Raw genomic sequence first — 24415 nt, forward strand, 5'->3', positions numbered from 1 at the left:
GAAAGACCCGGGGCTAAGTGATGGATGTTTATATTGATCCAACAACTTGGGCTTGTTGGCCCCGGCATAGGCCAGCTTTCAGTCGGCAACAAAAGCTATAGAGAGGATGAAGGATGAGTCTCGGCTCAACACAAGTCATGGGAATGGCGCTGGGATGCGATGTGGTGAGGGAAGGAACCTCTTTGAGGCGCTGGACCAAAGGTCAGGGGAAGTGTCGGAGCGAGCAGAGAGGGCGGGATGGAGTGAGAAAAAGAAAGAATGTGTCAGCGGTAGTGAGGAATGTGATAAAAAGTGACTTCAGAGTAAATTCTAAGTGTAATTCACCTGTGTTTGGTAAATGGATAAACACTCAATGTGAACATGAAAGACTGCCTTAAAGCAAGTTTAGACAAAAAGGAATTGTGGGTTCATCTTAGTGGCTTATTAGGAAGTGTCTTTACTTAATTCAAATAATTACAGCAAAACCTTTTCTGTGAATCTGCAACAATCTTTTCAATCATCACATTCCATCACATTTACATTTTAACAATTCTCAACCACTTGTTAAATAATCTGTCTCTAAAGAATAGACACAAAACTGCATCGGTTTTACAGAGCTTCCACATTAAATCGTCTCTTTTGCCAATAAACCTTTTAAAAGGGAGCAGGTCGGTGTCATGTTGTCTTAAAACTCATTTTAGTCTTTTATTTATCAAAGCTGGATCATGATAATGATTCTCACGGAAGCTTTAGGCAGATTTTTACTCTTGAGTAGCGAAAGGACAATTGAACATTTTAACAACTGTGAAATCCCAACACAATACATTTGTCAGTTGTCTTGAAAAAACGTCTTTACTCAGTGATAATTTCTCCCAAATGTAGTGTTTGGCATTTTATAGGTGTCTGTGAGACGCTGACAGCATCTCTTCCCCAAATTTGCTGTTGGTTTAACAGGGAACTCCCTTAGTCATCTTGCTGCCCAAATAATAAAATAAGATACTGTAAATTTCTTTGACTGTTAATATAGGTTTATGGTGAAAAAAATCATACATAGCTAATCAAACATATAAATAAAGATGTATATGTCCACTATGTGCTTTGGTGCAATTACAATATCTAACTATATAACAACTCTGAATTTATTAAAATAAGAGGAAACTAAGTATTCCAAAGTATAAAAAGAGTTGATTAGTTAGTTCCAAATGTTAATTTTCCAATTACTATGATCACTTTTGCACAATAAGCTGTGAGGTGTGTGGGATACAAAGGAATAAGGAAGTAATTTCAATGTTAACACCAATCAGTTTCAATTATGTCATTCAAAATAATTTCCTATTTGGACAAATGACTGAGTTTAACAGCAGATCTAAGTGAGTCAGAGCATTCAGTAATCTGAGCATGCAGTCGGAAAGTTGTGTGGATAAAAACAGACCTTTTCTGCGGAGTGGCCTTTTCCTGTGGAGCGTGTGCTGATGTCCAACGCTGTGACGAATGTGCTCCTTGACCCGGGTCTTTGGCCTCTTGTCCAGTCCCTGCTCTGATGGACACATGTCTTGGCACTTGCACCTTGCCGAATACGCTGCCCAGGTGAAGAGCCAGGACACACAGACAAGCCAGGCACTGACCCGCATCTTCAATCCACAAGTCAGCACTTCCCGGATGAAAGACCAGAGCCCTCACCGCAGCTCCCCTATACCATCCATACCCTCAGAGAAACCCTCAGCTCCTGACCTTTCCTAAGCACCACCTGCTATTTGGTGGTAGTTCAACAATATATATTCCTCATATTCCTCAAACATGGCTGTGAGCTCCTCTTCCCTCCCTCTTTAATTTGGTCTCCTCATCTCCCTCCTCTTTAGGGTCCTTTTTTTCTCCAGAGGAGGGAGAAGTTGGGGGGGCGATGATCAGAAAACAAGTTTCAGACCACATGCTGAGCGAATAGTGAGGGGAAGGGGACCAAGGGGTACTGTCTTGTCTATGCTATTCATTCAGCATGGGACAAGGGGGTTGGGGGGGGCGTAAACACAGCGAGGCTTGTTTCCACAAGTCACATCAGTTTCATTAATCAAATGTGACTAAATAAATGTACCAGAACCGTTTTAATGCATAAACTGAATAATGAACTGTCTGTTTTCATTTTTGTAACAAATTATATTATCAACTGTTATTTCTGAACAAAACGCACCATGTGTGAAATGCATTTATTCCCATATTTAAATTTTGTGTTATGCTCAATTTCAGATGTAAATGATCGGAGCAGAGGAATTGTTTCTTCTATAAAAACGACAGGTTCAAACAAGACAAAAGCATCTCTTTCTCTCACTTGGTTCCTTTAATTTGACAACTCAAGCTACCCGCCCCCCCCTTCCCCCCCCCCAACCTCCCACCAGTCAACTGGCCAAGAAAATTTGTAGCTGTCTGTCTGCACAGTATGAGTCTCATACATCATCTCGGCTCGCCACTAAAGAGGAAAACAAAAGTACCAAGTCAACCTTGTCAAAATGTTCTGCTTTAATTTCTGACACAGACGTTTTGCCTGGTTTGAGTGGACTCCCGGAGTGTGCACAGATTACACTGCTGATGTGCTCTGTGCTGTAACTGCTGTAAACAAAACATACAAATTACCCCATGCAGTTTGAGGCTTTAGCCATTTTTTCTATTTCTAGCACCCATGTCTGCCCTCTACATGTGTCAAGGCTGTTACTTTAATCATTTGGTCACAACAAGATTGAGTGGCAAATATCAACTTTCTATTTCACAACTGATGAACTAAATTTATACTATTTTAATGCTGAAAATAAACAACAGCACATAAATGTTATGAAGAGTTCTGATTCCTGCAGCCAAGTTCGTTAAATGGTCTGTATTTATAAAACACTTTTCTGGTCTTAATAACCAATCAAAGCACTTCACAGTACAGTTTTGGTAATTCAATCCATTCACACACATATTCATACAGTGCATCTAAGTGCAGAACTTTCTCTATCACATCGATCACACACTGCTGACACAGCTGACAAGGGCAATATGGGGGTTCAGTATCTTGCCGAAGGACACTTTGGTACAGTTAGTGGAAAGAGGGAGACTTCTGGTTAGTGGACAACCTTCTCTACCTCCTGAGCCACAACCACCCCATATTGCCAGAGCCTATAGACTGTAGCAAAGCTGTTTATCTTTAGCAGAGCTGTATCCATGTAACATAGCAGCATCTTTAGAAACTCTACCAGCGAGTGCTACCTTGACCAATACGCTGGCCGGCTCGTGTGCAAAACAGACCCAGCTGACTGTTTAGAGGAAACCAAATTATAAACACAAAACGTTTTGCAGTTGAACAATTTCCCCAAAATATTATTAATACTTTAGTACAAGGTTATGGCTTCAGTTCAATTGGATGTTGTGCGGGACAGCTTATCACTGCAGTCTATCTGCAGCAGACCTTTCACACAGCAGGCTATTTGACCTATGATTGCAGGTGTAACTAAAAATCTATAATGTTGGCACTGTTCCATGAAGGAGTAGTAAGCCAGGCCAGCTGTTGGAGTTCGACTGTATACTGTAGTTCAATGTATTTACTGTTTAATTGGAATGTCTGTATTTTAAAGGTGAAATTTGGCACTCTCATCAACCCTCACAATGGAACAGAAAGAGTAGTCATCCTTGTATAACGCGTTATACATGCTAACACAATAGGGTACGAAATCTGAAATTATTGCTTTTTATTTTAAAAAAGCAATAAGAGTTAACTGTCTAATGCATAGAGAATAGTGAATGGCTGGATGAGGGAGTGACACAACCTAGTTGAAGCCTTAATTGCTGCAGACATTTCAACTTAAATAACTTTTGTGTTACTAATAAAACTTAAAGGTGTGTTCGTTTTATTAAATTCGACATTAAGAGTATGACAGTGAGCCAGGTTGAATAATACCAAGAGCTAAACACTGAAGCAGCTAAATGGATCTTTGTACTGTTTACACTTGTGCTTTTCCTTCAAGTAACTAACCCTAATCCACAAGTCCAAATGTTTGCTGTGCAAAGCCCATCACCTTTGTCGACTCACTTGCGTCGCCCAATACGCCCACATGGAACTATGTTGTTTCACAAGAGCAACTAGGAGCAACTCCACTGCTGAACTCATAACCTTCTTTAAACAAGCTCTTCCACCATTTCATTTTAATTTAGCTTTCTCAAGTGTTTTCACTACAATATTTCTTCTATCAGTTTTGATACTTACAATTTTGTTACTGATGCTCTTTCTGTGTCAAACTATAGCCTATTCCTTAATCTGTCAACACAAACAGTGAATGACAAATATTGCAGTATTATTATTTATACAGTCAAAGCCAATGCAAGTGAGTATGATCAGAGCAGTGCTGTGGCCACCCAAGTTCAACTATTGTGGCCGAGGCCTTTGATCGGTGTAGCCATTGCCTTTCTAAGGCTGCCCAATACTCAATCATGTCCTCATCACTGTCAAAATGGAACCCCCATAGGGCCGAGCTACGGCCCACGATGGGACGTCATGTCCAAGAGGCAAAGGTCTATTAGTGAGCAACCTGACCTCTAATCTGGGTCTTCATCGTCGCCCCGAGAGCCAGAGCTTTAGGCTAATTCCCCCCTCTGAGAGAGAGAGGTAAAAGGCCAATGCAACACCGGCATCTCAGTTTGAGTATTTTGCCCCCCTAGGGTGTGTTGCCATGATAGCGTCCCCTGGCATTATGCAAAAGTATATAATAGAGAACAACCATACAGGGCTGAGAAAAAAAGAAGCTTTTTGGCCCCAAAACTGCATAGTTTGGTACTCAACTGACAAGGCCACCCATTTCATTAGCACATTGTATCACCATCTCTTTCACAGGCTAGTGAAAAAAAACAAGTAAACCAAACATCCGCTTGCTGCCTAATAAACCCTCAAAATTCAAGCCTGTGTAGGGATTTTAAATTACCGTGTTCATTTTAGGTTTGCCAAACAGAGCACTCATCAAGTTTTATTTACCAAACTTTTTAAAAGGATAGCAAACATTGCCATCTGCTTGATTTAACACGAACTGAATCACATTCTTTCGGGATAACTGCACCAACCTTTCCCTGAAATCTTTAGTGGATTTTCAGTGATGTGGGAGCCGTGTGGGGCGGTGACGGTTTCCATATCACAAACAGAGGGCGAGGTGGCTAAGGATGTGAATGGAAGGCCAGAAGTTCTGCTTGAGTGCATCTGAATACAGGATCTACCAGAGAGGAGCACACCCCGTCCCCGCCGCAGTTTCAAAACCGAGCACCCTGAGCTTTCCGCTCACACCTCTTTGCCCTCACATTGCTCTCTCTTTCTCTATCTCACCCGCCCCCATCTCTTTATATGTCCAGCTGGCTGCGCTACAAAGACTCCAGCTCTCGGTTCCAAATGATCCTCAAACCCCCACATGCTTTGTTCTGCTCATTTTCCCACTCCCCAGAGACGGAGTTGAGGAGCGAAAGATAAAATGAGGAAAGGATAGAGGGAGTGAGAAAGATGGGGGAGAGAGCGATTACAAAGGTGAGGTAGTGTGAGGCTGTGTGTGAGAACGAGGGAGTGAGCCAGGGAATACTGTCAGATCTTCTGGACCCAGACTTCAGGGACTGCAAAGACCTTGAGTTTGCTAACTTAAAGTCTGCAAGGAGACAGAGAAACTTGAAATATAAACATTGGCGGATTTTTTTTTTATGTCAAAGTAAAAGAACTCATAAGAAAATATCTTGGCCAGGGTAAACTTCAGTTTCAGGGCCCTTAAAGCCACTTGCTTCTAGGTGCCACTTTCAGCGGGGGCTAAGATCATGTTTTGCGGTAATCATTCGGTCAATTACAGGCAACAAGTCGCTCCAGGTTGAAAGGTTTCAGATCCGCTGTCCCACTCTGTTGAAATCCTCCAGTTCCCCTGCTTGTGTGAAATCATGCGGTGGATTGTGGTGCAGAAAAGGGCCACAGTATGGAGATGTGGGCCGGAACTAATAGGATTGGTTTTGATTCATTAGATTCTCTTTCATCATCCTGGTTGGAATTCCACTCCACGTCTCCTCCGGCTTCACACTTTTAAAATGGGAGTGGGAGGGGGGGGCAGGTGTTTATAATTGGGCCTCTAGACTGCAAAAGCTCATTACTCTCTATGGAATCATCTGCTTAGTTATACCCCATGGAATCGGCATCAGAACATGTGAATGCAGCACTGTGTTTGTCAGAAATAATGAAAACACAGTGCAGAGTATGACTCAAAAGTGGAAGTGCAAAATGTGGGAGCAAAATATAGAATAAAGATGCAAAATCAAAACACAATGATGCTAATACCATTTCTCTGCGATCCCCACATTTGTTGGTTATGTATAAAGCATCGGTTCTACGAAGGACATGGAGACAGATGCTGTACCTTAGGCCGGGCATACACCAGCGCTGAGCTGGTCCGAAAGAGCCGACGCAACTTATAGTGTGAGCACTTAGATTGTGGATGTTTGGATTTCCGACTATTTACTCGTGAAGGGTGAGGTGGAATTTAAAAAAAAACAATGCTATAGTTACACAGTGCATGCAACCTACCATAAAGACTGGTGATGGGGGGAAACAGCAGCTCTAACACTCAAATAACCCCTTTACATTGAATCTTTGTATGGATTTAACAGATTAAGATTAAGATTCATTTATTAGTCCCAAACACATGCACAGACATGCAAAGGCACACTCATGCAGGTAGGGAAATTTAACCTCTGCTTTTGACTCATCTGGTGCAGGACACACAGAGCAGTGAGCGACCATGTACGGCGCTCGGGGAGCAAATGTTGGGGGAGTGAGGTGCCTTGCTCAGGGGCACTAGACAGGGTAGGGAGACTCTTTTTTGGACAGATCAATCCAGGTTTGTCTTTTGTTGTCTCTCCGTGGAGTCGAACCAGAGACGAACCAGAGGCCTTCTCTGCCCATAGTCCAAGTTTCTGCCACTAGACCACCACCTCTCCTATTATTTGATGAAGCTGTAGCCGTAGAGGTACAAGTATGCTTACAAGTGCCTCTATACTCTTTACTACTGAGCGTCAATTAGGTTTGAGGATGCTGAAAGTCTATATGATGCTACCGTTTAAAATACAGTGCAATATAGGTTTTTATTTGAATGGCCAAAAAAATGTCCTTCTAGTTTTAGAATTTCTTCTCAACAACAGACTATTAAGGAATCAGAGATGCATATCAAACCCACTATTATCACTAAAATCTGTGATCCTTTCAGTTCTCTCTTCATAACCTTCAATATTTGTGCATTGCAAACACAAAAGACACGGAACATTCTAAAAATGAAATCAAATATAAGGAACAAATATTAAAATCTGGATGTTAAGTCTATTACTAATATGGTCTCTAAACGTTAGAATTGGAAATTAAAATAAAATCCAAGTTTTTATTTGATGAGTTAGCTTGTTGGCCTTGCTTTGAAAGCCTTTCACCAGTAGGGACGCTGCAGCCCCCTCCACACCTGTATTTCTAGCATCCAGCTGGACAGAGCCTGGCACATCCTTTTCTCCTGTTTATGCTAAGCCATGGTAGCTTCATGGTTTACTTACATGAAAGTGTTCAATTCTCATCTTACTCTCAGAAGGGTCATTCTATTTCCAAAAATGTCTGAATATTATTCCTTTATGTGCCCACGTGGGTAAAACAACATCTGTTTACCAAAACCTCACTAAACAACACTGTGATAGCTCTTGATGAAACAACTAAATGGAACAGACATTACTATAAGAATCTCCTGAGTGCACAGATCTTAATAGATGTAGGTTTACCTAAGAAGTGCTTTTCTCTGGCAGTGATTTCAGATACTTAATGGCACTATCAGACACCATGATCAACCTGCTTCATGAGAAAATGAAAACCGCATAGTGTGGAAAGACTGAATAACGCAAACTATTCAGCACGAATCGTCTGCTTTAATATCCAGAGGCAGCAAAATGGTGAATGGGACAAACTCTCCTCACCAAGGGAATGGTAATGAACCGAACTAATCATAATGGTAGCACAATATCCTTTTATATTACCGTCATTATTAGAAATCAGCTAATAATTTATCAGAATAAAAAGACCAATCAAAATAGTAATATTCACATAAAATGCTGGTCGTTTAAACGAACTGCAAAGCTTGAGCCCTGACATGTCATCACAAATAAATCCAATATAAAGTTTTCTCCCTCGCACCCAGAATGCTATTTATCCAAATAAACAATTTGCTATACAACTTGTTTTATAGTGGCTGGAGGCAAACGCTTCCAAGAGTTCAATTAGTGGTTTATTTCTGTTTAGTGGAGCCTTGTACTTGTCCATTAGACAGTTAATGACTTAATGATATCAAATGAATGTGTATGGCAAATCCATTCAACTTGTTTGTCACGTAAAAGTCCTTGGCACAAAGCTAGAGGTTAGAAGACACAAGAAGAAAGTGAGGAGTGATTAAAGTGCCTGTGAAGCGTCTGTTGACACCCAGCAGAAATCAGTCTGTTTTAGCACTTCAACACAATGTGGAGAACCATACAAATTAAATGGGAAGCACAACCTCCCATTCATAACATTTACTAAAGTTTGGTACATTGATTTATTAATGCATTAATATGGATATTAATAAAATACTGTATTTTGGTTGTTCTAATGTGGCCGAAAATAGTATGTCATGTTTTTCTACAAGAGATGATGCTAAACAATAATAAGTCAATCACAATAGACAAAGTTTAAAAAAAATCTTTATTAACACTATCAGTCTGTCCAGTTGAAGAAAACACATATGCAATCTGCAGGCTTCACACAGCTGTAAATGGGACATCACATTGAGAGTTTTAATGTTTTGTCACTTAGTGCAATGGATCATTTTGTGTTTAATCTGTCACATGTCATATCACTAATACAGGATTAAAGGAACCAACATATATTATATATGTAAATATTTAACATCTTTGTAAAATAATGGGGTATTTCACTGTTGCCCTTAGTGCTAAAATGATGTGTAAATGATCAAAAATATCAAACACCGTAACTGTTGGTTGTGCATAAACAGCCAACAACCAGCCAACACTGGGTCCTGTAGAAGACAGTGGCTCTCCTGGTGTTTCTGTTTGGGATGCATTCTATGGTCCGTCTCCACATGAAGGGGTGGGGGGTGGGGGCTCTCACCAGGCCCTGTTTGTCTTAAGTTGTATACGATCAGTGATGTGATCCTGCAGCCAACTCTGACCCTGACGGCTCTAATGTGTTCTTAGGGCCTTGGCATAGACCGGCTCCAGGAAATGAAAGGGGAGCAGCATGAAGAACATCACCAGAAAGACTACGCTCACCACTGCCAGCAGCACGTAGCGGCCGATGAACAAAGTGTCCACTATCTGTAGAGTGAAGAAAGACATGATCACTTTAGTATTTTAGTTCATCATAACATGAGAGCATATCTCGTAAACAGTATCTATTGCACTGTAAACGCGTCTGTTAATAAATTCCTTGTTTCCTCTATGAGCCACAAGATGTCATAAGAGAGCTTTCATAAAGCCATTGTTTAGAAACAGAGAGATTTTGTGGGATTATGTGAAGTAATGAACGAGCACTTAAGACAGACAGACAGACAGACAGACAGACAGACAGACAGACAGACAGACAGACAGACAGGCAGACAGACAGACACACACACAAAGAAAAATAAACAATTACTTGTTGCCTTGAAAAGCTAATCTACTTTAATTGTGTTTCGCTTCCTGCTGCTTCAGTTGGATGTTTGAGCTTCACTTTGCAGAATGATGTCATATGAGAGTTTCAGCGCTGAGTTCACATTAACAACTAAACCAATCACATGCATCTGCTGAAAGGGAATGCTTCTCCACACTCACATTAACACAGATTTAGCTCTAACACAACTGCGTCAACTGTGGTTGTGTGATTCGCACATTTCAGTGAAGTAAAAGACCACTCTTGTCTATGTGTCAATTATGGGTTTTTCTATAAGGGAGAGAGTAGATGTCGTTTCAAGATTTGTTTTAAACTGATTGAGTTTATATGTGGAAAAAACACATTCGTTTTCTCGTGTCTTAACCCAATGGTGAAGGAAATCTGATTTAAAAGATTGATACCTAATCTAACAAAAGACTAACAACTAGCAGCATAAAGGGATCATCATAGGCTCTGTTGAATTGCAAGCAGCCACCTTGAATGTATGTTTATGAACAGCCTATCTGCAGCACCATTGGTGGGGACATACAGCACCAACAATGGATAACTTTGCTTAAGGTTCGCTTTAGCTGGCGTCTTTCTGAGAGAAGAGCTTGTGCACATGTATGCACAGCTAGATTTAATTTGAGATCACCTGGAAACAATAAATCTCCAAATGCTGTGCTGCTTTCATCAGACCTGCCATTTGGAACATTCAATTTGCTGTGAAAGTGACAGAACCAAACCATAACCTTCAATAATCATTTTGTCATATTCTGGGTTCTACCAGGCAGAAAAATGTGCATACATATATATATAATATTAACTACTAGTTTACCATTTGAGCAAACCTAATGTTTACACTCTGTCAGAGAAGGTCAGGATATTGAGTCAATAATGAAAATTTTTAACAGATTGCCCATCAACCAAATCCATATTAAATACTGTTTTAAGTCTGTTGCTAATGTTATTAACATTGAATTTGTAATTCGATTCCAAAAAGTCTATTAGTGAAGTTAGGAGGTAATGGTGAAGAGCCTCTTGTTATTTAACACAGAATAATAAACCCAGCTAACTTCTAGAGAGAGAAAAGGGAACACTGTTATTTCCTACTTTGTGCGATACAATAATCTGAGTTTAATCATAATCATTAATAATAAGTTATTGGAAGCAGTATGATGAGAGAAGAGGGGAGTTGGTGCATCCTTAAAGGGATAGTTCACCCAAAAACGAAAATTCCCTCATTATCTACTCACCACTATGCCGATAGAGAGGTGGATGAAGTGTTTGAGTTCAGGGGTAAACAGCGTTGCAGCAGAATCCAATACAATTGAAGTAAATGATGACTGATTCTTCACATGGGATACATCTACAAAAAGCCTCCATACTGCTCCTGTGGTGTCATCAAGGTTGATGACACATTTACACCATATTTTTAGCCTAAATGTCCACTGTGATCCTAACGTGAACACAGATCCAGACGAGGATATCAGAGGATTCTGTTTTTTGTTGTTGTTTTTACTTCAATTGTAAATTATTTGGCTGCAACACTGTTTAGCCCTGAAACCCTGAAATTGTTTTGTGGACACTTCACACACCCCTCCATCGGCGTAGTGGTGAGTAGATAATGAGTGAATTAAAAATGTTGGTGGAACTATCCTTTTAAGTCAGTACTGCCATTCATTCATGGCTAAAAGCTACAACATGAGGCCAAGTGGTGCTTATTGATTCCGGTTGGAATATTTTTTCAGTGAATAACTTAATGTACAACAATGTAATTAAAGATATGGCAAGTTTGTTATTCCACTGTTCTCTCATTAGTGCAGAAAGAAAATTCGGATTTCCGGCTTCTCTTTATTTTCGGATGCTGCAGTTGTTTATCTAGAAGCCTGATCAGTGTGGGCACTGCAATGCAGCTCACCTGAGTATGACATAAATTAACAGATCTAAAGGAAACGAGGCGCGGGACTTTGAAAGAAAACAGCTTCTCCAGGTTTGCACTGTCTCCCTTAGGTTAGCAGAGAAGTGGGGTTTATGGTGTTTCCACTGATAGGTGAAAGCAACACTTCACTGATAGCTCTCGGTCTGTGTTAATATTTAGATCATGAGCCACCCATGAATTTGCAAATACAAACTTCGAAAACGCCCTTAAGCCAGATAACACCAGAAGAGAGACTAACAGTCTAAAGAGAGATTTCACAGGGACTGTTGTGGAATGAGAGTAGGTGTGTGTGTGTCTGTTTGTGTGTGTGTGTGTATAAATCCACTGGTGTGAGGTGGGGATGATGTATGCCGTCTCTTATGGATGCATTTAACAGATCTCACTTTTTAATTTGCCAATTACGCAGTATGCAGGAACCCAAAGTGAGGGCCATGTTTTATTAATGTGCCATTGAGCACACGGGTGGGAGCAGGCAGGCAGGCGGGGGGGCGGAGGAATGGAAGAGGGGGTGGGTGGTCTGGTAGAAAACCACCCCCTCGCCGAGTCTGGGACTGGCTTAATTGGCTCTATGATATTTTACTTTTGTTTAACAGCAAGAGGTTAGACATTCCCTCAGTTTGCTCACACACACACATACACACATGCTCACACACACACATGCTCACACACACACACACACACACACACACACACACACACACACACACACACACACACACACACACACACACACACACACACACACACACACACACACACACACACACACACACACACACACACACACACACACACACACCACTTGCTCACTAATAAAATGAGTCCACACCCTATGAATACAAAATGTCATTGACTGTATTCAGTGAAGCAGCTTTACACGGTGGAAATGACTTTGTTTTAAGTCGAATATGATTATCGGGACTTGCACATACTTTGATGACACCATACAAGCCTAAAATTCCACCAGAAGTGGCTGAACTGGCGGACTTTAGCATTTCTGACGGCCCCTGAATGCACCTCGAAAGAAGATATCAGCAGACATTTAAGGCTTTAAACATGGTGTAAATGAACTCGTTTCGAGTCGAATATGAATGCTGGGGTTCAAGGACACTTGGATGACACCACAGGAGCAGCATTGAGGAATGTTATTTTTTTTTTCTGTTGTTTTTTCACACCTGAAGATAAGTCCCACTCCAGCAGTGATTTGTGGACTCAAACTCCTCACCCAGCCCTCCATCGGCATAGGGGTGAGTAGATAATGAGGGAATCATCACTTTTGGATGAAGTATTCCTTTTAATACTGTTTATGACCACACAAAAAAGATTTATGTTTTTCTTTTAGTTTTTCTAGCCCTGCATGAAAACACCTATTGTAGCTGATTTATTTCAGTGTAACATATCAAAGATGAGTCACATGAGAGGCCTCACATCATCTTGTTTACAGATTCAAGAAGCTCCGGGCCTCTGGCTGCCTCTGGCCGGTCATTCATCCCACAGTCAACTGACTTGCTCAGTTTCTTCTGACTGTATTTTACCACGTGGACGATTCATAATGGCAGCATTGTTGTTAAGCTATGAGTTTTAATAGTTTTTGTTATTCAACTGAATTCTCTGATCAGTCAAAGACTGTTTTTTACATTTGTGCACAGTCAAAGTTAAATTCTATTCAGAAATTACCTGTTAAATAATCTTTGTTAAATGCATGTATAAATCTTTAACCACTGTGCAAAGGGTTCTTATAATTATTACAATCTACCAACATATGGGCCACTCACTCAATTGAAAAAGCAATAGTCCTGTTGACATTTAATAAAGGTGGAAAACTCTATATAAAGCAAATCTGTGGGTGAAAATCTTTTTTTTTCTTGCATCATGAGGTATTGCTACTTTAAGGAATTTTATATGTAACCTCTTTCAAACTTTAGAATAAATCTCTGGAGCAGGAAAAGGTTAATTTTACTTGTAAGTCTTGTACAGAAATCCAAGAAGTCAGATTTCACCGCCTCTCTCTGTTGCTGGTCTGGTATCTGCCTTTGCACAAAGGCTATAAAACATGAGCTGGCCAGGACGGGGCTCTGCTCTGCTATTTCTATGGGGTGGCAGCTTGCTTGGCAGATCTGGCTGGCTTATTGGCACGACCCCGAGGCTACATGGGGGAGTGTTTGTTCTGTGTTGCTGTTGGACTAAGATAAAGCAGAGCAGGCCTTTACGACAAGCACATACACAAGTGCGCACACAATGATGCGTGCGATGTATAGGCATACAGTATGGCTAATGCTGGTTTATATTAGGGTTAAGGTTGTATTAAGGAAAGGCTGCTTATGTGTACTTTACTGGAAGTTAGAACAGAACTTAGACTCTAAATAACTCTGCTCCTACACACACACACACAAATGTGTTACCCTTTTTGAACTATACATCATTGATAAAGATAAATGTTTGTTTGACTCTAATCATTGATAAGCATGACATATTAAACTAATTGTATTACTATTCTTTAATTTATCATATATTGTTTATGTGATTAAGTATAGTTTCAGAACACAGTAAAATGAGCAACAGGTATCAATTCAGCTACATTTAGCTGTTAGTTCATGTGCTCTGAAACCTTGTTTTTCACATAGTGGCCTCTGTACCCAAAACATTTGATGGTAATGAAAGTCAAATGTCCTCAAAACAAGAATAAAAACATCCCAGGCCTGCTTTTAATTCCAACTGAAGCACATTATGAACTCACCATGCACCAGCAACAATAACAGATACAAAAAAAACACAAACCTTGTGTGTTTTTAATGCTATGAATAGTGTGATATAATCATGATGGGATATTTCGTTATCGCAGCCCTGGCAGCGGTATACATTAAATAGATGCTTCATGTAGTAAAATGTCAGTTCATTGTATAAACACCTTTTGACCCAAGTTGTTTGTCATTTCCAAAACTGTCTACTAAAACTATTAGCATTTTAATATAGTACAACATACTCATTCCTACAGTAGGTAGGAAAAAGGCAAATGTCCCCACCACATGAGTTGGCAAATTAGTCGAATTTGTAAGTGTGTATGAGATTAGTGAGCAGAGTTCACCTGGACTTCTTTGAAAGGGGGAGCTGTCTCCGGGCTGCGAGGGAAAAACACCAGGGCCAGAGTGATGGTGAGAGCCAGGAGAAAAACAGGGATCACTCCTAACCTGGCGAGACAAAACACACATACACACACACACACACACACACACACACACAGAATTAACTTACTGACCAAGCACCAAGTTTACACCCATTTAAATTTTACTGTTACTGCATCTACCAGAGTAGCACAGTGTTCGCTGTCACTTTGCAATCCACACAAAAAACATTGACGGTTGTAGTATGAAGATTTTATGTGAAATGTTTATGTTATTATTATTTTTGTATTAATACACAGGGACTTGATATATGGTTCCAGCAATCAGTTCCTATGTTTAATTATGATAATAATATAATAATAGTAATACATATTTATAATAATAATAACAACATCAATAATAATAATAATAATTTAAGAATCAGTAAAATACAATATTTTGCTGGTCTCTCTTGGGTAGACTCTTACATTTTTAAGTGCCAAGAATTGATATGACAGTTGCAATCTTTCTGTGAAAGATTTTCTGTCTATAATTCAAACAATGGTTTACACAATGTTTAAAAAATGTGCCTCCAGTCTTAATCCAGTTTCTTGACATGCATGCACATGTTTCTCCCTCAAGTAATGAGTGTGAGCCAGTTAATGGTTTTTATTGTAATAAAATGCAACTTCTTTAACCTGAACCAGCCGAATCTACCAGAAAAACCTTAATGCAGTTAAAGTGGCTCATGTCCCAGGAGCTGTGTATTAAGGCTGATCAAGCAAACCAATTTATATTGGGGGAAACGTTAACGGGATGTGACATTGACGAACTCCGGTTTGAGGTGGACTGCATTTGGGCTCTTCTTCTCTAACTTCTGCACATGAACTCAAATGCAGTTTGTGTTTGTGCCTGTGTGTGTGTGTTTGTGGCTGTGTGTTTGTGGCTGTGTGTGTGCGCCTGTGTGTGTGTCCTCTCACTCACTTGGCTGATCCGGATGCTCTCAGCAGCATCATACCAAACACAAGAGCCGCAATCCAAATCAACACGACGACGAACACTCCCGTCCCGACCTCCAGCACGGTACTCGACATTTTGTTTTTTCAGCAGGTTGAGTCCAGGCTGGTTTATCTGCTCATCTGTTTTAAAAGATCACATTACGACTGATGTCCGAGCCACAGTAGAGCAGCACTGTAGTACAGCTGCAGCCTCGGAGGCTAACGGTGAGAGTAACTTAGTTGTTCCATTCAGGAAGATGCTCGGTTCAAATGTCTTATTGTTTATGTTTCGCAGTTTTTTAAGCTGTCCATTTAATCATAGAGACCTCAGTTGGTAAATCAAGCTTCTCCCAGCGCGTCTTCTGCTTCCTGGTAACAGCAAACAAGAGCCTGATTGGAGGAAGGAACTCGGGAATAGCCAATCCACGGCGTCGTTGCTAAAAAGCTTAGGGCGCGGGGGAGTAGGTAGCCAATACTGAGCTCGGATCTTTTTTCTTTTTACCATCATCGGGTTTCCCCCTGGTTGTACTTTTAAAACCACCGCGGTGTGTTTCTGACAAAGTGTCCCGAGGAGCGGGTGTTATTCCCCGTCCCCCTCTGCAACACCCTCGGTCCTCCGGTCGGATCTGTCCAGGGCCGTGCTCAGCTCCAGAGCGGACCGAGGGGCTGAACTTTGAGTGGACTGTCCTGCAGCAAGGCAGCGAGACACACACGGGCTTCCCTTAAACAGTAGAGGGACGTAATCAACAAGACTCACACTATATAGGGCCACTGCTTGCAATACAACTTTAAATATGCCTGTTAAACTTTAGTCTTAACCTGCCTAGTATCCCATCTTACTTTCAAAAGATTTTTTGTTTGGCTGTGCTTAACAAACTTTTTCTACCTCTGTGGCTGAAACTCACTCTGACCAAATCTCCCTCCATCCATGTTCCTTATGCGTACATGTGAACAATTGGATTTTGTTGTAGGCTCCTGAAACTTCTGCTCTATTGATAGGCTGTATAGTCACTTCATATTTCAGTTTTTCCAATCTGGAAATATCAGATTGAAGTGGGTTTTTTCCAGCCTTATCAGAACCTCAGTGGCATCTAGTCACTGCATCATCCCAGTCTACTTTTCGAGTCATGCCATTACTTATGCGCACCAACAGGGGGCTGGCCAGATCCGCGTGTGTGCGCCGCGGTTCTACTGGAAGATGACATGCTGCCTTTAAGAGATCCTGGTAAGATTCATGAATCCAGCGGTTATGGTTGATTTGGATATAGTGTAAATTGCTGCTTTGCTTAATTAAAAAGCCAGATGGTCCTATTGAGAGGGGTGAATGCTGAGAGTGAAAGAGAAACACAGGACACATTCACAGCAAGGGAGTGACAGAGATTGTTAGTATATGAAGCTATAAAAGGCGTTTGAGTGGTAACCTCTCCAGACCTGACCTCACTGAATAACTGATAGAAGTGCAGAAATTAGATTAAATAAACAATGAAATGTTACTTGTATAGCCCATTTTCACGAAATACACTTTGCCTCATAAGGCTCTGTGACATCCTCTGCTCTTAAGTGCAAAATAAACTCATTTTAACGGGTGAATTATTTTCCATATAGGCTTCCATACTCATGTGTCCTGCAGCATTGTTTTGTCTAGGGTGATTGCACTGGATTCAGTGATGTTAAATATAGTCAAGAATGACAGAGTGGTTATTTGCCTGCGTTGTTGGAAAATTACGAAATCCACAAGGTATTCATTGTTGTTCTGGCAACAAGCAAGACAAAACCTGAAAGTGTCATTGAAGGTGGTGCACATCTTATATATATTTATCAGATTCTGCTCTTTTTTCATCAGAGCTGTTGTTGCTTCACTGTCACAAAAATATACGAAAATCGATTCATCAAACAACACAATGATGCGTTTCTTTGTTGTTGTTGTTGGCATCTTTTGTTCATATAACTTCGAGCCAAATTAGAAAACATTACTTGTGCATTTGTGGGCGACATTGACACTTTTGCTTCTCAATCCTTACAAATCTTTGTCCCTCAATGGAGCACTCAGGCACATTTGTTCCTTGTTATGTTCCATCACCTCCATGTCGTTGCAGTGAACCGACACGATTCGCCATCGACCCTGAACACGACACATGTGAATTCTCCTCTTTGCCCGTGGTTGACGTGCTCCCCTCTCTTTGCACAGGCCCACGCGTGATTGCCGTATTTCCCACGGACACTGGAAGGCATCAGCGAGCCGGCGCTTGGAAAACGGGGGGTGAGAGCGGAGATGGAGGTGGGAGGGGCCTGGCGCGGGTGACGTCAGCGGCTGTGTGGAGGAGTATAGGCTGTGCTGTCAGCCCAGTGTCAGTCTGATGAAGATTGGCATGCAGGTAAGCTGTCATTCATTTTCAATGTCAGTGCATGGGAGCAGGGCTTTTCCACTTCAGCCTCCCCCCCCCTTTTCCCCCTTTTCTCCCCCCTCTCCCTCCCCCCTCTCCCTCCCTCCCTCACTTCATTACAAAAAGCAGGACATTATTCATACAGTCAGACAGCCGGGCCAGTGAGAGAGAGAGAGAGAGAGAGAGAGAGAGAGAGAGAGAGAGAAAGGAAGAGAGAGAAAGGAAGAGAGAGAAAGTGAGGGAGGGAGGGAAGGGGAAGTATAGAGGAGGGGGAGAAAAAAGAGAGAGGGAAAAGCGAGGAGATGCATTTTTGTGCTGGACTGAAAGACCAGTGGATTTCTTTTTTGTTACGTTTTAATTCTTGATGCGGGCGTTTTGGGGATTTTATGCATTAACGTGTCGGTGATGTTTGTGATGCGCGTGTCTGCGGGATGTGTTGTGTTCGGCGGCTGATGCTTTTGCGCAGAAGCTCGTAATTGTGGCGATAACAATAATAGAGAGGGATTGGGCAGAAGGAGCGCGTGGCTGCAGGAAGCCCCTTTATTCCTGCGGCTGTGACCTACGGCGGAATAACACATGATTTATACATGAACGACGAGTGCGAGTCTCTCCCGCGTTGTGTTGTCTCTTCACGGCCGCTGCGTGTTTCTTCATGTTCAACTTAACCTGCTGTGTTTTATCTAAAAGGCTTTGATTTGATTGCTGAGTGTTGGTCGGCCTACATTAAAAAACATATATTTCTTCGGTAATAAATTACATACACTCAAGTTCGTTCAGCATTTTTATGTTTTCCCTAATTCTATCGATTTATTCTAGATTGTAGCGTCTGTTTGTTTGTGTGTGTGTCGGTGTCGTTGTCGGTGTGGGTCGGTTTGTGTGTGCTGTATATGTGTGTGTTTGTGACTAAATAAAAAATAACCCCAGCATATAAATGTCAAACTGAAAAGGAAAAAATAGCACATTGGGTGTAGGTGGTTTTTAAAATGTTATTGCATTTGCACTTAACTACCAGCCGTTTTTTTCCCAAAGTAAAACAACATCTTACAAAACTAATGTCTGGCATTTATTCCAGAGTGATGTAAAGCAGAAGATCAAAGCGTTTTAAAGGTCAAACAGGGAGTTTCATGCTGTCTGCATCTCTGTAGGAATCCCTCTCGTCTTTAATTTGGAGTGTGTCTCAGTAAAACTACCTGCATCTCACCGGGGTCTGATGTTTACTCTCAGCCGTCCCTGCCCTGCAAAAGCCTCTCCACGCCGAACACTGGCCTTCTTTGTGTGCTGCCTGCCGCCGTCTTCCTCAGCTGACCGGTTTATTCCACAATCGCCCAAATGACTGTTAAACTCAGAGGAGACTTTTCAGTGGCACGTCAGGTAGCTTGTCTCAGGTAGCTAGTTAGAAAAGCACAGCTCTGCAGGTCTTTTGCTGTATTTTGGTATGTGTTGTATGATATATTTACACATGTAGATCAAACATCAAATAACCGTGCAAACACATGCCCAAATCCAGCAAACCCAGCTAAAAAGTTGATGTTCAGGAAAATCACTGTTACTTTTCTATCACAGATTCGTTGTCATTTGACAGTAGTGAAATGTTACAACTATGTACTAAAAAGTCAGGGCCCATGACTGCCAAGACTGAGCACTGGGGTTACATTAGCCTAATTAAATATGCCTGAGCCATTTGTTTACTAATCATCTGCTTCCCTGAGAAATCACAATGGCGATTTAGACCACTTTAGGTCCTTCAGTCACACGCACCAGGCAGGTGCAGAGTGCTGAGCATGAAATCCCACGAGGAGCCAGACTCGCACCCCCTGTGAAAGTAAATGCTTTGAAAGACACTCTCGTTGTTGCAGCGAGTCGCTGTTGGAGGACCTCAAAGAAGCACTGTTAACTTTTACACCATTTAAATAACTGGGTACCCTTGTCATTGTCTCAAAGTGGAGGATTCTGCGCACACATACACACACACGCAAACACGTGAGCTGAAACGCACCACCACCAGTCACCCTCAGTGATGTTTGTTCTTTGTTGTCATGTACCCCACATGGCTCTCCATATTGTCTGATAGGGATAATGCCATTTATCCGCAAACCCTGCTGAGATCTTAATTGATGATTTGTGTCATTGGACAAGCAGCCCAGGGGCATATTTGGTGCTGCAAAATACTCGAACACTATTTGCATATTCCCTTTCCTACAACATGGGTAAATTACACGACGAGGTGAGATGCTGTGCATTCCTGCAGCTTTTGAGGGGATAATCACTAATAAAGTGTTTCAGTCACACTAAATGAAGGAAGTAAGCAGAGCGAGGAGAGCATATGTTACAAACCAATTTAAGCATTTATGTATGACCATAAAGCAATTCAGGAAATTAAACCACACGCAAATGTCTTGTCATCTCCTTCGCCTTTGCCTCTATTTCCACTTGGCATGGTGTCACAGAGAGCTGTACATCATTTTTGAGAAGATCTAAGTTTTTTTTAGTCTTAAAAGACCAGGTCTTACTTTGCGTTATTTCTTTCCGTGGCGATCAGATTTTGAGACGCTCGTTGTTTTTAGGGCCTCATTTTCTTAAACCAGGCTGAGAAAAGGCAGAGGATGTTGAGAATTATTCATGAGGCTTAAATCTTTTGGGAGTCCTTGGGCCTGTGAGCAAAGTGACGCCGGCCACTTTTCTTCTGTTCAATAGTGCAGCAATCCTAAGACAATTGTGTTGTGTTGCATGTTTTGGGCCTGTCTGGGTCCTCACAGGTCATGCCCACTAAGCCCGCTTGATCCCTATTGCTCTCAAGACGAGGCATAGGCCTGTTTATACCGTCAGACAGCGCAGCTTAAGCACAGTCCTTGCATGCTTACCCTTGCTCATTCCACAGCCAGTGCTGCATTGGCACAGCTCTAAGTAAGCCACCAGGGAGCTAGGTCAGAGAGAGATGGATTGGCTTGATTTATGCTCCAAGAGGAGCAGCAGGCAAATTTAATGATCCTCTATACTGTCAACATCACGGAGCTTTGTTTCTGGAAGGACATAGAGATGTCATGAAAATGCATGCTGCATAGGGCTGTGGTATGGTTAAGTTTGAAAACTGCGGTCAGTCAGTGTCGTTGCTCAAACATTAATTGGAGACTTTAAAATATATTTCCTTTTGTTTGAAATTGAAACAAAACTTAAAAAGATCTAACAGTTATATGGTTTCATCCTCAAATTCTTAAGAAAATAAGTGTTGGATTGCCTCATCACAGAGATCCCTCTGATGTTAACACATTCACATTTTTACAGAGGAAATGTATGCAGGTGAGGTTATTGATATGCTCAATAATGCAAGTTTTTAATGAGCATGTGTTATGTTCAAAATACTTGGTTCAAATCACATTTTGTGCTGCTTTACTGTGTGATTGCAGGCCCTTATCCCAATATATCTGCTCACAGAACATCCTACTCTGTGCAAAAATGTCCATATTATTCCTCTGAAGGAGTCTGAGTGATTGATTGGACTCAGCACGTCTGAGGCCATGTGCAGACCTGCCCTGCACACAGCTCTCAAACAAACTTTTAGAATCGCTCCTCTCCGCGCAATTATACGAGATGTGTGGCTGAACAATGAATGTCGCAGCATGGTGGAAGTCATACAAAGGCTTTAGTCATTAGGTAATGATTTTAGCATCAGTACTCTGATTGCCTTCCTTTTTTCAGACAGAGGAAATGAAAACCCAGCAGGGACACATTCCATAAACGAAGTCGAAGTCATGGCACAGAATAGGGGAGTCAAATAAGGCTCCGATGTTTCAGCCGCAGGACGCACACACAGATACAGTGTTTGCTGTGGCTGAAATTTGTCTCAAAGATGTGTTAGAACTGGGCTTCTTCCATTCTCTTATGTCTTCGGTATTCATGCCATTAGTATAAATTGCTTTTGATTTCATTATTCTTGCACTGAAAGCAATTAAAACATATTATTTTTAGACATCAGTGGTTGTTATTCAAGGATCAAGCACAAAATCAAATTAGCAGCTGCTTATTATATATTCTGCATTTACGGACCTTTAACAAGACTCCAAACCTCATTGTGCCTTTGGTTCTTATCTCTGGTGGAATGTAGATAATCCTAATAAATGAGTAGAGCTTCACACAGAGAAATATGAAGCCTGCCAGTAAATCCTGAATTTATTATATTTGAGAGTCCTGGTAACAGCTGAGCTGGGTGAGGTTCAAAATATTTGATTTGAATTCAGCAGCAGATCATAGAAGAGAAAATCTCACCAAGCACTGTGTGCAAGCATATTGGTGCGTGCTTTGAACATGAATAAATGCATGGGCCAAACTGGTGTCCCTTCAATTGAACATCTCCAACTCATGTCATCACTGCTGCTTCTCCATGTTAATAGCCCCGACTCTATGCCATGCATTAATCTGTTGACCATAAAGGTGACAGGGGTTTTCTCTTCCCACATACAAATGTTTGTCTGCAGTTTACAGCTTGACGCCTTTAGCAGAACTGCTGTTGTACTATTAGAGTGTTTTTCTTCTTCATAAAATTCAGTCTTTCCGTACTGCAGGTACAATACCAGCTGTTTTTCAGCACTGCAGTGCCGTTGCCAGCAGGAAAGCTGTTCCTCCTCCTCTGTGAGTCAGAGTAACTCTTATTACAAAGTTGAAGACAAACACACAGAGTTTAACAGCCAAGTGCACATCAACAGAGGCTATTTTTGTCAACACTAAGCTAGCTCATATCAGCACTGTGAAGTACTGTTGCATCTCTGATGACCTCCTGATGATGTTGTTTTCACTCGGGTACATTTAAAGCTGTATTTATACGGTGGTTCTCAAAGTCGGGGTCGGGACCCACTGGAGGGGATGCGAGACGATTCTTAGAAATTAAATTAAATCTAGAAATGATTAGTAATACTGTGATATAGCCACAGTTGTTAGAAAAGGATTAAAACAATTATTATATAAAAAAAAAAATATATATATATGTCTACAGATTTTCACATGACCTCTGAAGTGATTATTACAGATAAGTGATGGTACCACTTGCAACGGTCAATTTACAGCACCACAGGAAATGTGCATTTTTCAGAAATAGCTCAAATCAGTATCCACGTATACTGCAACTACCTCCAATGATGGCGGGGGTCTCTTGCACAATTATTTTGGGAGTTGAGGTGGCTGCAAAGTTTGAAAACCTCTGTGGTTATACACAGAGGAGCTTCAGCAATAGACCAGTTGGGTGCCTGAGACATAAGACGACACAGGGAAAAGTGTGCCATAGTGATGAAAATTATCCACCTCGAAGCCATTTCAGATCGAAGTCTCCTGCACTTTAAGTAGAAATGAAACAGCGCTGAAGATGTGACCTCCAAAGGCTATTTATTGGAGCACAGTTCCATTGTTCAGAATCCTCTCCAAGATATTATTTAAGTGTTCTGCCACTCACATCTCATCTGAATGTTTCAGCCTATTGCTCTCCAGGACACCATTGATCTGAAGGACAATATTTTCACTCAGGCTGTCGCTGCTCCTTTATTCTGACATTAGACTTTCCCCAAAAGTGGCTTTCTCTTCAAATCCATTTGTATACCTCGTTGTTAATCTCCAAGTGGCCTTTCCAGGCGGCTGATGAAACACATGTTAGTGAATAAGTTCTTAGGTGAAACAGCAGCTTATCAACAGACTTTAGTAAAAGCACTGCACAGTGGCAAGGACAGAATAATTTGCCCTAATGCATTTTAGTGATCGCTCTTATTAGCTGCAAATGACTTCCTTTATGTAGTCCTGTCCCCTGCTATAAAAGTGCCATGATTTTATGACAGCGCAGGCTTCAGTCAAAGTGCGTTCCATTTTCCAGAGGAAGGCGACATCTTTTATGGTGTTTCACATGGACTTGTCTCTCTTAAAATATTAAAGGACGACTCTGCTGCTTTATTCCGGTATAATATTTCATTAAGGCTTTTGGCATCCTGGATGTCTCAGCGCTGGAATTAGTAATAGTTCATATTAGTGCCCTAAGGATCTAAATGCCTCTGATACTGTAGCACAACTGTGGAGCTTAACTGTTTAGGGAGAAGCTTTTAAATTTAAAATGCTCCTGATGTAACATAATGTGGTCTAATATAAAAACATAAGAGACTTATTTTAACAACATCATATGAAAACAAATATAACTGCCAACTTCCACAACAAGCAAAACATTTCTTAACAGCTTTTTGTAATAATAACAATAATAATAATGACAATTATTAATAACAATAGTAATAATGACAATTATTATTATTGTTATTATTATTTGTTTATTTATTTGTATAGCAAACCCGAAAAAAGCA

General features: G+C 41.1%; 2 protein-coding genes across 3 annotated transcripts in view; one reads left to right on the top strand and one right to left on the bottom strand.

The window, feature by feature from the left end:
• Positions 1 to 8735: 8735 nt before the first annotated feature.
• Positions 8736 to 16065, bottom strand: tmem218 (transmembrane protein 218). Its single transcript, XM_062406535.1, has 3 exons — positions 15692 to 16065; positions 14692 to 14794; positions 8736 to 9351 (listed from the first exon to the last, which is right to left on the bottom strand). The coding sequence occupies exons 1-3, from the start codon at positions 15799 to 15801 to the stop codon at positions 9217 to 9219; spliced, it is 348 nt and encodes a 115-aa protein (XP_062262519.1). The 5' UTR covers positions 15802 to 16065; the 3' UTR covers positions 8736 to 9216.
• Positions 16066 to 18025: 1960 nt separating this feature from the next.
• pknox2 (pbx/knotted 1 homeobox 2) overlaps positions 18026 to 24415 on the top strand; it is a 79446-nt gene continuing 73056 nt past the window's right edge. For both annotated transcript variants that reach the window (XM_062406975.1, XM_062406976.1), the window contains exon 1: positions 18026 to 18080. The gene's annotated coding sequence lies outside the window, so the exon portion shown is untranslated. The remainder of the gene's footprint in view (positions 18081 to 24415) is intronic.

This window comes from Platichthys flesus, chromosome 15 (assembly GCF_949316205.1).
Source record: "Platichthys flesus chromosome 15, fPlaFle2.1, whole genome shotgun sequence".
NCBI classification, from domain to species: Eukaryota; Metazoa; Chordata; class Actinopteri; order Pleuronectiformes; family Pleuronectidae; genus Platichthys; species Platichthys flesus.

What these genes read in the sequence shown, in the direction of transcription:
- tmem218 (XM_062406535.1), bottom strand. Translation starts at nt 15,801, where the DNA reads ATGTCGAGTACCGTGCTGGAGGTCGGGACGGGAGTGTTCGTCGTCGTG. An exon ending in AGAGCATCCGGATCAGCCAA is followed by an intron (nt 14,795 to 15,691) that starts GTGAGTGAGAGG and finishes TTGTCTCGCCAG; the next exon opens with GTTAGGAGTGATCCCTGTTT. An exon ending in CCCCTTTCAAAGAAGTCCAG is followed by an intron (nt 9,352 to 14,691) that starts GTGAACTCTGCT and finishes TTCACTCTACAG; the next exon opens with ATAGTGGACACTTTGTTCAT.